This window comes from Anas platyrhynchos, chromosome 23, assembly GCF_047663525.1.
Source record: "Anas platyrhynchos isolate ZD024472 breed Pekin duck chromosome 23, IASCAAS_PekinDuck_T2T, whole genome shotgun sequence".
Classification (NCBI taxonomy): domain Eukaryota; kingdom Metazoa; phylum Chordata; class Aves; order Anseriformes; family Anatidae; genus Anas; species Anas platyrhynchos.
The window spans coordinates 4,221,341-4,234,957 of record NC_092609.1 but is presented as its reverse complement, the minus strand read 5'-3'; the positions used below and the strand labels follow the sequence as shown (position 1 = coordinate 4,234,957).

Sequence of the window (13,617 nt, the reverse complement as noted above, 5' to 3'; positions counted from 1 at the left end):
GGCCCCGCCCCCTCCATCCCCTGACCCCGCCCCCTTTCCGCGCAGGCCCCGCCCCCGGCCCCGCCCTGAGGCGCCCGGGCGGCGGCGCCAAGGACACCGGGGAGCGCCCGCGGCCCCCCCCCGGCCCCACCGCCGCCGCCGCGCCCCTCCCCCGGCCATCCCCGCCCCGCTCCGCCCTGCCCCGGCCCCGCCGCCGCCCCCCGGCCCGGCCCGGCCCGGCCCCGCCGCCCCCCGCCCAGCCCCGTACCTGCCGGCCCGCCCGTCCGCCCCGCTCGCGGCCCCGGCTCTGACAGCGGCCCCCAACCGCCGACTGCCGCCCCGCGCCGCTGACGTCACCGCGTAGCCACGCCCCCCCTCCCCGAGGCCACGCCCACGCCGCGCGCCGCCCAGGCGCGGCTCGCCCACTGCGCATGCGCGGCTCCCCGGGAGGAGCGCGCGCGCGCGCTCGCGGGGACACGTGGGGGGAGAGGGGAGCTGGGGGGTGGCGGGGCGGGGGGACACTGCGGGGGGGGACACCGGGCATGGGGACACCGAAAGTGGTGTGGGGACAGACGTGGGGCAGCAGCGTGGTCATGGACATCCAGCATGGGGACAGTGGTGTGGGGTCATTGGCACAGGGACACTGGGGTGGGGACATCCACCAAGGCATGGGGACATCGGCATGGGGACAGTGGTGTGGGGACACCCACCAAGGCGTGGGGACATCAGCATGGGGACAGTGGTGTGGGGACATTAGCATGGAGTGGGGACATCAGCATGGGGACACTGGGGTGGAGACATCCACCAAGGCGTGGGGACATCGGCATGGGGACGTTGGTGTGGGGACATCGGCATGGGGACACTGGCAGTGGTGTGTGGCATCCAGCATGGGGTCACTGGGGTGGGGACATCAGCATGGTGTGGGAATGCTGTCCTTGGGGACACCCAGCATCATGTGGGGACATCTGCTGTGGTGTGGGGACGCTGGCCATGGGGACACCAAACATGGTGCAGGGACGTCCACTGTGGTGGTGGGACATCCACCAAGGTGTGGGGACACCTGACATGGTGTGGGGACACCCATCATGGTGTGGGGACATCAGCCATGGGGACACTGGCTGTGGTGTGTGACATCCAGCATGGGGACATTGGTGCGGGGACATCCATCATGGTGTGGGAATGCCGTCCTTGGGGACACCCAGCATCATGTGGGGACATCTGCTGTGGTGTGGGGACATCCACCATGGTGCAGGGACACCTGACATGGTGTGGGGACACCCATCATGGTGCAGGGACATCCACCAAGGTGTGGGGACATCCACTAAGGTGTGGGGACATCCAGCATGGTGTGGGGACATTGGCCATGGGGACATCCAGCATGGTGTGGGGACATTGTGGGGACATTGGCCATGGGGACACCTGATATGACGTGGGGACACCCATCACAGTGCACAGACATCCATTATGGGGACATGAGCTATGGTGTGGGGGATGTATGGGATATTTGCCACAGGGACATCTGCCCATGGGGGGCTTCTGACATCATCTGGGGACATCCACCATGGAGACACCTGGCATGGGGACACCTTGACCCAGGGCACCTGGTGGCACGGGGGGGCCGTGGGGCCATGGTCGCAGCCCTGAGTCACGGTCCCACGGGCGGCGGCGCTGTTCTGGGAACTGAAACGGTCCCAGGAAAACACCGGGGCCACGCACGGCCCCGGCCCGGCCACCGTGGCGCAACCCCACGGAGCCAACCGGCTGGGGGACATCCTGCAGGCATGCACAGCGGGGACAGGGACGGGGTCACGGCAGTGGGGAGACGCCTGGGCTGCGGTGAGAAGCGTCCCCAAGGAATTGGTGTCCCCAGAGGGAGCGTCCCCAAGGGGGTGGCATCTGAGGTGGATGGGGCTGATGTCCCCGTGGGTGCGCTGTGCTCCGTGCCCTCCCAGGGGGCTGGGGGCTGCATGGGGCGGTGGAGGGGACCCGTGGGGTCCCTGCGGCCGCTGGCAGCTGGCAGGAAGTTGTGGGTCCGGGTGGGGAAATCGTCGAGCGGCCACGCTTGCGCCACCGTCCCCTTCCGGGGTGGCCGGCCTTGCCCCAGCCCTGACGAGAGCGAGCGTCATCGTGGGCGCCGGGGCAGTCCCCGGTGTGTCAGCCCGGCCACTGCCGGACCACACGCGAGCGCCAGACCCAGAGCATTGACCCCATTCTGTGCGCCACACTGACCCCAAAACATCGCCCTGCCATGTCCCCACACCAACCCCAAAGTACCGCTCTGCTGCGCCCCACACTGACCCCAAAGCACTGCCCTGCTGTGCCCCACACCTACCCCAGAACATCGCCCTGCGGCTGTGCCTCACTCTGACCCCAAAGCATTGCCTCACCATGCCCCAAAATGACCCCAAAGCATCGCCTTGTCTGCCCCCCACTGCCCCCAAAGCATCGCCCTGCTGCTGTGCCTCACTCTGACCCCAAAGCATCGCCCTGCCATGCCCCACACCGACCCCAAAGCATCGCCACGCCAACCCCAAAGCACTGCCCGGCCGTGCCCCACACGTGGAGCCGATGCCCGCAGGCAACGGTGGGGCCGCAGCGAGCGGCGTGCCGGGGCAGAGCGGAAATGGGCGAAGCTGAGCATTGCGAAAGGTGGAAATCCCGCTCTGACTGCGCTTCCTTCCAGCCGCGCTTGAAAACCCGGCACACGGCGGCGGCCAGGCTCAGAGTGCACCCAAGCGCTGCTGCCAGCAGGACGAGCAGGAGCAGGGCCCCGGCACCCCGCAGCTTTCGCCCTCAGGTTTCCCGTTCGGCGTGAAGATGGCGTTCGTCCCCGACCTGGACGTGCTGGAGGGCGGCAGGTGAGTGCGGCCGTGCCGGTGCGCCCCGGGGGCTGTGGGGCCGGGTGCTGCTGCAGCCCTGGTCTCACCTCCCCACCCCGCTTTGTCCTGGCAGCCTGAGCGAGGAGACCTTCTACGGCCCCGACTGCCTGTACCCACCGAAGGTAACGCCGGGAGGAGCCTGTGGCACCGCGGCACGGCGGCACCGTGGCACCGCGGCACCGCGGCGCGGCATCGCACGGCGCTCACCTGCGGCCTTCTGCCCCCAGAAGCTTCGCCTGGACTCGGAGGCAAAGCACGGCCAGAGCCGCACCACGGTGGACGTCCAGGTGACGGTGACGCCGGGACACGGCGCCAGGAGGTTCCGCCAGGCCGCCACCCTGGTGGTGGCCGCCACCAAGATGCTGCGGAGGCCGTCGCACCAGGACTTCGCCGACAGCGACCTGGGCGGCTTCCTGGAGGAGATTTTCGGTAGGGACGCGGTGCTTGGAGGAGGGGTGGCTGGAGGTGGAGGGGGGCTGTGGGCTGACACCCCCTGACCGTCCACTCCCCCCGCAGAACCCGTCACCTTCCAGAGGCTTGAGAGCAGCTACGCCGGCGCCCCCGTGTACCGCTACACCCGCTCCCAGTCCTTCGATATCTACGACATCAACCACAAGTGCTTCATGCTGGATTCGCCCACCCAGCTGGTGGCCCTGCACGTGCAGGGGCCCTTGGCCAGCCGCAAAGGTGAGGGGACCGCGTCCCTGTCCCCGTCCCCACCCCGTGTCCCCGGGGGGCACCCCCTGACCTGTCCCCTTCTCTCCGCAGTGAGGCTCAACATCGCGCTGTACCGGCCCCACACCCGGCCGGGCAGCGCCGGGGCCATGGGGATGCCGGTGGCGCTGGGCATCAAGGGCTACAAGCTCTACATGTCCTGCGTGATGAGCGGCAGCGAGCCCGTGCTGCAGCTGGAGGTGAGTGTCCCCAATATCCCCAATGTCCCCAATGTCCCCGTGGGGATGGCACCGCTGTCCCCGCCGCCTCCCGCTCACCCCCCCGGCTTGTCCCCCCCGCCGCAGGAGGCCGACGTCATGAGGGACATCGACAGCGCCGAGCTGACCCGCTTCATCTTCTACCGCCTGGACAGCCCGGCCGAGGGCACCACGCGCTTCGAGTCGGCCGCCTTCCCCGGCTGGTTCATCTGCACCTCGCGGCAGTCCTGGCAGCCCGTGGGCATCACCAACCAGCCCGACCAGGTCAACATCGCCACCTACAAGCTGAGCGGGCGCTGAGCCCGACCCCGACCCCGACCCCGACCCCAACCGGCAGTCACCGGTTGCCTCGCCGTATGTACCGAGTACAGCCCGCGGCGCCGCCCTGCCGCCCGCGATATTTCAGGTGAAATAGCCCCCATGGGCCCCGTGGGCCCGCCTCGCGCCCCCCCGCCCGCTGTTCTGGGGCTGCGGCCCCCCATTTATCGAGTTATTTATTGTGCTCTCACACTTACTGCGCTGGTTTGCTTCTTATCGCGCTTTTACACTTATTTATTGTGCTGATCCACCTGTTTTTAGGCTTTTACACTTATTTATTGTGCTGATCCACGCACTGTGATTTTACCCCCCTGCTGTTCCCCGTATTTATTGAGCATTTATTTATTGTAATTTTACTTATTGTGCTGTCCCTGTACTTTTTACATTTATTTATGGTGCAATTACACTGATTGGGTCATTACACTTGTTGTGGCGTCGCACTTATTGAGGTTTCGCACTTATTTATTGTGCTTTTTACACTTTTTACACTTTTTACCGTACTTTTACGCCCATTTACTGCGCTGAGCCCAGCCCCAGGCCCAGCCCCAGCCCCCAAACCCCAGACCCCTGACCCCAGCCCCAGCCCCAGCCCCAGGCCCAGCCCCAGACCCCAGACCCCAGCCCCAGGCCCAGGCCCAGCCCCAGACCCCAGCCCCAGGCCCAGCCCCAAACTCAGGCCCAGCCCCAGGCCCCAGACCCCAAACCCAGGCCCCAGACCCCAAACCCAGGCCCAGCCCCAGACCCCAGACCCCAGACCCAGCCCCAGGCCCAGACCCAGACCCCAGACCCCAAACTCAGGCCCAGCCCCAGGCCCCAGACCCCAAACCCCAGACCCCAGACCCCAGACCCCAGACCCCAGACCCCAGACCCCAAACCCAGGCCCAGCCCCAGCCCCAGACCCCAGACCCCAGACCCCAGACCCCAGACCCCAGACCCAGGCCCAGGCCCAGGCCCAGACCCCAGACCCCAAACCCAGGCCCAGCCCCAGACCCCAGACCCCAGCCCCCAGCCCCCAGCCCCCAGGCCCCGCCCCCGCCCCCGCCCCCGCCCCGCCCCTTCCCCTCGCCCCGCCCACCCAGGCCCCGCCCCCATTTATGCTAATTAACGCACGCGCCCGCCATTGGTCCCCACCCCCTGCCGGCCCCGCCCCCTCGGCCCCGCCCCTCCTCCCGTCACCGCCCCCCGCCTCCCGCCCCGGCCAATCGCCGCCCGCCGTGCCCCGAGCCCCGCCCCCTGCCGCGCTCCTCATTAGGTGGTTCGAAGGACGCGGCAGCCAATCAGCGCGGGGCGGGTGGCGGTTAGGGGCGGGTGGGCGGGGGTCCGGACATGGCGGCGGCGGCGGCTGAGCAGGGTGAGGGCCGGGGGCACTTCGGGCATCTTCGGGGGCATTCGGGCACCTCCGGACACCTTCGGGGGTCCTCGGACAACTTTGGGGGCGTCTTCGGGAGCCTTCGGGTATCCTCGGAGGCGTTCGGGCATCTGTGGGGGCACCTTCGGGGGTCCTCGGGCACCTTCGGGAGCCTTCGGGTATCTTCGGGTATCTTCGGAGGCGTTCGGGCGCATTCGGGCATCTTCGGGGCATCCTCGGGGGCATTCGGGGATCTTCGGGCGCCTTCGGGTCCCGGGGCTGCTGCTGGGCATGAGGGGGGGTCCCCATGGGGCAGGGGGGTCCCCACAGATCCGGGGGCGGTGTTAGGGGCGGTTTTGGGGGGGTTTTGGGGTGCTGGGGGTGTCCTCGGAGCCGTGGGGGCGGTGCCTGGGGGCTGCCAGGTGGGGCCGTGCTGGGGGAGCCCCCAGGGTGTGGGGCTGGGGGGGGGCTTCACAGGGGGGCCCTGGTGCCCCCACCCCGCTGCCCTTCCCCGAAAGTGGGGGGCTGGGGCTCATGGGGGGGCTCAGGGGACGTTTAGGGGATGCGCTGAGCAGGGATGGAAGGCGAGGGCTGGGGGGGGCACGGGGGTCTGGCAGAGCGGGTGGGGGAAACCCTTAAACCCTTCTGAAGGAGCTCTGGTGTCTGCTGGGGGGCTGGGATCCTGTGCTGGGGGAGCCTGGGGGGGTGTCTGGGAACGGCCCCACAGGGAGCAGGGGGCAAAAAATGTGTGAGGGGCGCTCCAAGTGCTGGGGGCTGCGCGTGCTGTGTCTGCGTGGAGTCACAGAGCACCCCGGGTTGGAGGGGACCCACAGGGATCATTGAGGCCAGCTCCTGGGTCCCCAAAAGACCACCCCAAAATCAGATCGTGTCTGGGAGCAGTGTCCAAAGCTTGCTGAGCTCCAGCAGGCTCGGGGCTGTGACCCCTGCCCTGGGGTGCCCGCTCCAGCACCCAGCCCCCCTCTGGGTGCGGGACCCCCCACGTCACAGCTTCAAGCCGTTCCCTCGGGCCCTGACCATCTCCTGATCCTTCCCTACCCTCTCTTTGCAGACAAGCGCAGGAGGCAGCTCCAGGAGTACCTGGCAGCCAAAGGAAAGCTGAAACAGCCAAGCACCAAGTAAGTCACGGTGTGCAGCCTGCTTCCTCTGCCTTGTCACTGCAGCAGCTCCCCAACGGGGACAGCCTCATCTCTGGGCCACCACGGCCTGGGACAGCTCTGGTCCCGCAGCACCCCTGCTGTGCTCTCACCTGGCAGCACAGCTGTGGTCTCAGCACTGATATTCCCTGCTGGAAACATCTCCTCTGGGCGTCTTCTGAGCCTCCACCAAACCTTATTTTGGGTTTTGAGCACGGCTTCTTGCAGCAAAGGCACTGCTGGGCCTTGAAAAAGGGTCATCCGAGCTTGAGTGCTGCTTTTGGCAGCCTTCTGGGGCAGGCCGGAGTCAGGAAGAGGCTTTTTTGATGCACTTAAAAGCACACAAATAGTGAAGCTGGGTATGACCCTCAGAGCTCTTAGAGCTGCCTGGCTGGGCAACCCCTTTGCTGCTGGGCTCGGTGCTGCAGAAGCTGGGCCGTGCCGATGCGCTGCCACGAGCAGCCCCTTGCAAGGCCTCGCTCTGCAGAGCTTTGAACTGGAACTGCCGAGCAGTTGAGGCTCTGCTGCAGTATTCCTCATGCTGCTGTTGGGAGCCAAAAAACTTCCCCATGGAGAGAAGACAAAGGGAAGCGGGACCAGAAAGGGTGAACCAATCCCTGATGCCAGGCTCCGAAAAACACCACAGATAGAATATAAACCAAATTCATGATCTTAATGGCATAGTATGCAGTTGGTGCAGAGCAGAGGACAGTACCCGAACTCTCCGGGCTCTCCGGTTGCAGTGAGGTGTCTGCAGGGGTGTCAGCCTTGCCTGGCAGCTGGGCTGAGTTCCTGTGCTGGTTTTACTCAGGTGGGCGGCCGAGGTCCACCACAGCCGCTCTCTCATTCCCCCTCCTCAAAGAGGAACAGGGAGAAGATACGATGAAAAGGGCTCAAGGGTTGAGATGAGGACAAGGAGATCACACAGTAATTATTGTGACGGGCAAAACAGACTCGGCATAGGGAGACAGTAAGATTTATTACCTGTTACTAACAAGCTAGAGAAGTGAGAAACAAAGGAAAGAAACCAAAAGCACCTTCCTCCCCCCATCCACCCTCTTCCACCTCCTCCCCCTGAGAGGCGCAGGGGAACGGGGGAATGGGGGTTATGGTCAGTCTACAGCACTTCTTCTCTGCCGCTCCTTCTCGGTCACTCTCGTCCCCTGTGCTGTGGGGTCCCACCCACGGGATGCAGTCCTTGACGAACTGATCCGGCGTGGGCTTCCCACAGGCAGCAGCTCTTCCAGAGCTGCTCCAGATATGGGTCTGTACCACGGGGTCCATCCCTCAGGAGCAAACTGCTCCAACCTGGGTCCCCCACGGGCAGCAGCTCCTGTCAGCCCCCCTGCTCCTGTGTGGGCTCCTCTCCATGGGCTGCTGCTCCAGCCTGGAATCTGCTCTGGTGGGGGTGCTCCACAGGCTGCAGCCTCCTCCAGGGCACAGCCACCTGCTCCACTGTGGGCTCCTCCACGGGCTGCAGCGTGGAGATCTGCTCTGCCATGGGACCCATGGGCTGCAGGGGGACAGCCTGCTCCACCAGGGGCCTCTCCACACCGCAGGGGGCTTCTGCTCCGGCGCCTGGAGCACTTCTCCCCCTTCTTCACTGACCTTGGCACCTGCAAGGCTGTTCCTCACTCCTCTCACTCTCCCAGCTGCTGTGTGGCACAGCATTTTTTTTTTCCCTGTCTGAAATCTGCTCTCACAGAGGCGCAAACAGCATCATTTGTTGGCTCAGCTCTGGTCAGCAGTGGGTTCCTCACCTAACGTGGGGCAGCCTCTAGCTCCTTCTCACAGGAGCCACCCCTGCAGCCCCCCGCTACCAAACCCTTGCCGTGTAAACCCACTGCAGGTCCCAAGCCAGCTGTGGGAGCAGAGGCTGGGGGAACCCCGCTGCTCCTGGCTGCCAGCGGGTGGGCTGCTGAGGGGCTCGCAGCGGGTGCTGGCGCGCTCCGAGGCGCCGCCGTGACGGCTGCACGGCCCCAGTGGGCTGGGGAAATGGGGTCCCAGCTGGGCAAGGGGCGGCGCGAGCTGTCCAAGCCCATCGCATCCTGCCTGCCCGGCCCCTCGGCTGCAGGAAACGCTTTGATGGCTTTTCTTGGCGGCGGCGGTCGTGAGCTGTGTGACAGCCCCGGGTGTCAGCCTATTGTGCCGCTTTTCCGCTGCCGCACGGGAGAAAAAGGAACGTGACGTGGTGCTTCCTTGGCAGCTTTTTGATTTCGAAAGGCTTCTCGGAAGCTCCGGTTGCTGAAACAACTGCAAGTGTTTCAGGTATTGAACCTCTGCTGAGAGAGCTGCTGGATACCCTGATAACTTGTTTGCCTTTCTGCAGGCCCTATTTAAATGACCGGATTAATCGCCTGGATCCAGTCCTAAAACCAGTTTCTAAACCAGAACATGTAAGTAGAAGAGAAATCTTTTCAGTCTGGTTTTACGTCTCATGCTTGAAGCACGTCCAGGCAGAACAGGGTCCACAAACCAGGACAGCGAGTTCCTGACCCCAAACGAGCTGCAGCCAACGTGTTGCTAAACAGCTGGCAATAAGACAAGTCATTATTTTGCAGAGGAACTCAGGCCGAGAGACTTGCCCTTCATCTGGGTGCTGGCGGGTGTTGTGTTGGCAGCCGCTGTGGTGCTGCTGTGCCCCCCTGGGCTGGCAGGGCCGGGGTAGGAGCGAGCTGCTGGGGTTTGATCAAGCTGAGCCCTCCTCATCTTTTGGGCTTTGAGACCTCTGGGCCCTGCTGGTTTTGGGGCTGAGTTTCACCTTGTCTCTCTCCAGGCTAACAGGAACAAGAGGGATGTTTTCCCAGACGTGGCGTTGGATGCTGAGAAGGACAGCAAGGCCACCCGGTCGCACGGGCGTGCTGCCCCACAGAAATTTCCAAGTACATCGTGGGGAGCGGCTGTGGTACATCCAAAGCAGCCGGGGAAGAGCACAAAGCTGTCCTCAGGGCTTGTACCAGGTGTGAACCCTTCTGCACCTCCCAGAGGGAGGCTCCCAGCTTCTGCCTCTGGTTCCCTAAACCCAGGAGGGACTGAGGAGACCGCGTGTGGTGGCCCCGCTCCTGGGGAACCTTGCTTGTGGAACGAGGGCCTGCAGGAACAGCTAGAGAGCAACAAAGAGAACTTCTCAGCACAAGCAGCTACACACCTTGTGCAGAGCAGAGCTTTTCAGTCAGATGGAAACAGCGTCATGAACAAGAGAGCCTTGGCTCATAGGCAAACCTCAGGCACTGTGTCAAGGACAATTAATAGCTGCCAGGCTAAGAAAACACTGATTCAGGACAAATTCAGGAAGTCTCTGCCAAGCTCAAAGAGTGCATCTCAAAAACCAAGTGACAAAACCCAACTGTTGCAACCCCCTCGAGCACTTGCTGTTTCTACTAACTTGCTACACAAAAAACCAGCAGTAAAACATGAAAAAAGGAGTACAGCAGGGCAACCTGTAGGAAAGCTACTTGGCACGCTACCGGGGGGAAGCCTTCAGCACCACAGTAGGGCTCTCCAAGCGAAAAGATCTCCCCCGAAGCCTCCAGCCTCCAGCAGGCCCCAGGGGACCACAACCCTGGGGTCCACGAGGACCCCCAGCGTGAGGCTGGGCGCCGTGGTGTCAGAGCGAAGGCCCGTGGTTAAAGGGGGGGCAGAGAGGAAGGACGTGAAGGCGCCGCCCAGACACACGGCGTTGTCTCAAGCCAGAGCCACCATGGGCCGGTCTCACAGCCCCAGAGCTCAAGGGGCTGTGAGCAGGAGAGAGAGGCTGAACCCGGAGCCGCTGCAGGCACGCGGGGTGCACGCAGGGCGCGTCCCCAAAACCCCGACGGCCGAGGATCGGAGGTGAGTCGCGCCTTGGGCTGGCTCCGTCCTTGCTTCCAGGGGACAGCAGAGCACAGAGCTGCTGAGCCGGCTTCCACCTGCAGGGCTGGGCTCCCTCAGCCAGCTGCTGGGTGGAGGAGGGCAGGATGGGGTTTGGGGCTGCTCTGGGCTCCCCTTTCCCCCCGGCGGTTTGGCAGTCCCCTACCGTGCATAACGCAGCCAGCAGTGAGTGGTTGCAGTGGCTGGCAGGGGGAGCCTTGCTGGTTCGTGCTGCTGCCAGAGGAGAGCATGCAGCTGCTCTCCTGTTCAAAAATCTTCAAAACACACAGATTTGGGCGGGTTTGCCTTGCCCAGTCTGGCTCAAATGAGTTTTTAGGTTAGAGTTCCCACCGAGCAGCTGAATCTGGCTAGAGTGAGATCCAAAGGGAAGATGGGGAATAGCTCAGCAAGTGCTGGTGGTCAGAAAGTGGTGGTAACGGCGATCCCTTGGTCCCTCAACAGGAGGCAACTGGAGCAGTGGTTGGCATCCAAAGGCAAGACCTACAAACGGCCACCTATGGTGCAGTCCAAAAAAAAGCCAGTGAGAGAGAAGCTGCCCGTCTGTAGAGCTGTTGAGGAGGAAGAGAAAGCAGAGAAGCCCGAGCAGCTCCACTTGGACAAAATCAACAACCTGCTAACTGAGTGCCTGAAGCTCATCGAGGAGGTGTGGATGGGAAAGTGGTAGCTTGAAGAGGCTTCTCTTCCCTTGGAGCATCCCAGGAGATGAGGGCCACGTGCTCACACGGGTGTAGAGCAAGGATTCTTGCTTGTCTCGGGAAAAGTAAAAGTCCTAATGCTCCATTCACCCCTGGAGTTATGGGGATCGGCCAAAGGCACGCAGGGCGGTGACAAGGACAATGGTGACACCCAGTAACGTGGCCTACGTGTGTCCCTGTTGTCCTGGTACTGGTCTGCAGCAGGATTTCTGCAGCAGCAGCCCAGGCTGTGTGAGCCACCCTGAGACGTGTCCCTGGTGGACATCACCCCTGGCAATGCCACCTGCTAGCCCAGTGCCGGGGGTTAGTGGCCCTGCTACTGCCTGCACTGGCGAGCTTCTCCCTCAACATCCCCCTGCAGAGCTTATTTTACTGAGGGGGAAATGGAGGCAGAGAAATGATCTGTCCAAGGTCATGCAAGAGACTTGTAAAAAGCAAAATCCAGGCTCAGACCCTGCCTCTTTTGCCCGGGAGCGCTGGCCCTCAGGGGTGGCCCCGTTCTTCACACCTTGTCCTTGTTTCGCAGGGTGTCCAGTCAGAGGAGTTCTCCGCAATTCTGTCCCACGAGCCCCGAGCAGAGAAATGCGCCAAGTTCTGGATCTGCAAAGCGAAACTGCTCGCCCGGAGCGGCCCCTTTGACGTGATGGAGCTGTACAAAGCTGCAATCTCAGCCGGTGCTACCGTGAGTAGGGAGCGCCGGGAGCGCTTCCCCTTGGTGGCTCCCTGCGATGCCTGCCCTGTGCCAGCGGGTCACATCGAGACAAGGGGCAGATTTTGGGCTCGGATTCCAGAGGAGGGCTGGGAGGCCAAGTGCCCTGGGCTGTGGCTGGAAGCAGCACGATGGCAGCTCCGTGCCTGGGCGGTGTAACAGCGGTGTCTGGTGGGATTTACCAGCGGGGCTGTGTCCGCCCCGCAGCGTGCTCGCGGATCTGACTTAGGGCAGGGCAGCGCTGCAGCCGTCAGCCTCTCCCTCCAGCACAGGGTGCAGCAGCAGCAACCTTTTCTCCTGTTCTCTTTGGAATATTCTTTGTTCCTGAGTCATGCCTGCCTTGACCTGTGTTTGGCTTTTCTTGCAGCCACTCCAGGAGCTCAGAGATGTTGTCCTTGATATTCTGAAGACTGCAGGCCAACCGCCAGGAGGTAACACACGCACGGAGGGGCCGGCTGGCAGGCTGGGGCTCCCTGCTGCTGCGGGCAGGGAAGCAGCACGGTTTGCAGCCTGTCTCTGTGCCCGGTGTCCCTGTTGACTTTGATGGTGACGGAGCATTGTCAAAGTCCAGAATCCTGATCTCAGAAACGGGGCAGGAGTCCTCTGCTGGGGCCAGGCCTCTAGCGAGGTGCCCTGGGCTGCGGCCACAGCGCTGCAGTGCTGTGAGCCTGCTCCAGCTCTGCCCTCTCCACAACCGTGCTGCCCTTTTCCTCTTGCCTCTCAGGGGAGAATGCTGAGCAGCCCGTGCCCTGGGAGCCCACAGCGCCTTGCCTGGCAGAGAGGGAGCACACGGAATCGACTCCCAGCATGGCGGGGAGCTCCCTGCCCAGCCTGCCCATCTCCTCCATCAAACTGCAGGTGACATCCATACCCAGGTGAGCGGAGCTGCCCGCTGCTGGCAGCAAGCACCTTCTCCCCGTGCCAGTGCTCCTGCCTGCAGGGTTTACCTCATGGCTCTTCCCCCCCGCAGGGGAAGGGAGCTGCCAGAAGGCCAGGAGCTGAAATTCCTGACGCCGGTGCGGCGCTCGCTGCGGATAGAGAGGGCCGTGAGCTGCTACCCGGTGATGCTGAAGGACCACGACCCTGTTGTGTCATCCCTCAATGAAATCCTGGATGACGAAGAGGACACGCAGTACTTCTTCCGGAAAAACAAGGCTTTGCCGGAGGTGGCAGAGATGGAGGTTTTGAAGTTGTAGCCCTGATTTTGAAGTTGTAGCCCCAAAGTGCTCCCCAAGGGGTGCTGGCTGCCCCATGCTTCCTGCTGTCATGCACTTACTTTACCCACTTCTGTTGCCTCTCAGATGTAAATACGTAGGGGTGGCATGTAATTAGCCTTTTCCATTGTTTTCAAATATTAAATAACTTGCAGCAGAGGTGCAGTGTGGCCTATGCGTAGTGCGTGAGGTCTGGGATGGGAGGCTTGGGCTCCTTGCCCATGGGGCTGCCCGTGGCTCTGCTCCGATGCACGCCCTGGGTTTTGTGCTCTAGGACATCGTTGGGTCCCTGTGATGCTCCAGCACCCCCTGGTGCTTCAGGAAGCGGTGTCCCCAGGGCTTTGCTCCAGTGCCCTGCCTGCCTGACATCTCCCTGGCACGCACAGCCCCTGTCCTGGACAGCCAGAGCCACACATGGTGGCACCAACTGTGCCAGACTTGTGCCATGCTCTAGCCCCCAGGAGAGGTTGGAGGTCCTGGTGTGCCTGAAGGATTGCAGCAGCTTGGGCACAAGCCCCC

At 63.4% G+C, this 13,617-nt stretch overlaps 3 protein-coding genes across 7 annotated transcripts in view; 2 read left to right on the top strand and 1 right to left on the bottom strand.

The window, feature by feature from the left end:
• Window positions 1-370, bottom strand: part of OGDH (oxoglutarate dehydrogenase) — a 32,709-nt gene extending 32,339 nt beyond the window's left edge. For all 4 annotated transcript variants that reach the window (XM_038166863.2, XM_038166865.2, XM_038166861.2 and 1 more), the window contains exon 1: window positions 248-370. The gene's annotated coding sequence lies outside the window, so the exon portion shown is untranslated. The remainder of the gene's footprint in view (window positions 1-247) is intronic.
• Window positions 371-2,677: 2,307 nt separating this feature from the next.
• On the top strand, window positions 2,678-4,529 carry LOC119713475 (interleukin-1 beta). Of its 2 annotated transcripts, XM_038166869.2 has the most exons (6): window positions 2,678-2,837; window positions 2,932-2,980; window positions 3,086-3,287; window positions 3,375-3,545; window positions 3,627-3,772; window positions 3,878-4,529. In XM_038166869.2, exons 1-6 carry the CDS (start codon window positions 2,797-2,799, stop codon window positions 4,088-4,090), a joined length of 822 nt encoding a protein of 273 aa, XP_038022797.1. In that variant the 5' UTR covers window positions 2,678-2,796; the 3' UTR covers window positions 4,091-4,529. The 2 variants fall into 2 exon arrangements, with proteins under 2 accessions (XP_038022797.1, XP_038022795.1); XM_038166867.2 differs by having other exon boundaries at window positions 2,932-3,287.
• Window positions 4,530-5,375: 846 nt separating this feature from the next.
• CKAP2L (cytoskeleton associated protein 2 like) lies at window positions 5,376-13,257 on the top strand. The gene is made up of 9 exons (XM_038166934.2): window positions 5,376-5,459; window positions 6,526-6,592; window positions 8,940-9,006; window positions 9,387-10,441; window positions 10,922-11,123; window positions 11,702-11,857; window positions 12,252-12,315; window positions 12,609-12,759; window positions 12,855-13,257. The coding sequence occupies exons 1-9, from the start codon at window positions 5,435-5,437 to the stop codon at window positions 13,078-13,080; spliced, it is 2,013 nt and encodes a 670-aa protein (XP_038022862.2). The 5' UTR covers window positions 5,376-5,434; the 3' UTR covers window positions 13,081-13,257.
• The last annotated feature ends 360 nt before the right edge of the window (window positions 13,258-13,617 follow it).

Coding starts and splice junctions, on each gene's coding strand:
- LOC119713475 (XM_038166867.2), top strand. CDS start 2,797: ATGGCGTTCGTCCCCGACCTGGACGTGCTGGAGGGCGGCAG. Junction 2,838..2,931: donor GACGTGCTGGAGGGCGGCAG/GTGAGTGCGGCC, acceptor TTGTCCTGGCAG/CCTGAGCGAGGAGACCTTCT. Junction 3,288..3,374: donor CTTCCTGGAGGAGATTTTCG/GTAGGGACGCGG, acceptor CTCCCCCCGCAG/AACCCGTCACCTTCCAGAGG.
- CKAP2L (XM_038166934.2), top strand. CDS start 5,435: ATGGCGGCGGCGGCGGCTGAGCAGG. Junction 11,124..11,701: donor GCCTGAAGCTCATCGAGGAG/GTGTGGATGGGA, acceptor CTTGTTTCGCAG/GGTGTCCAGTCAGAGGAGTT. Junction 12,316..12,608: donor TGCAGGCCAACCGCCAGGAG/GTAACACACGCA, acceptor CTTGCCTCTCAG/GGGAGAATGCTGAGCAGCCC.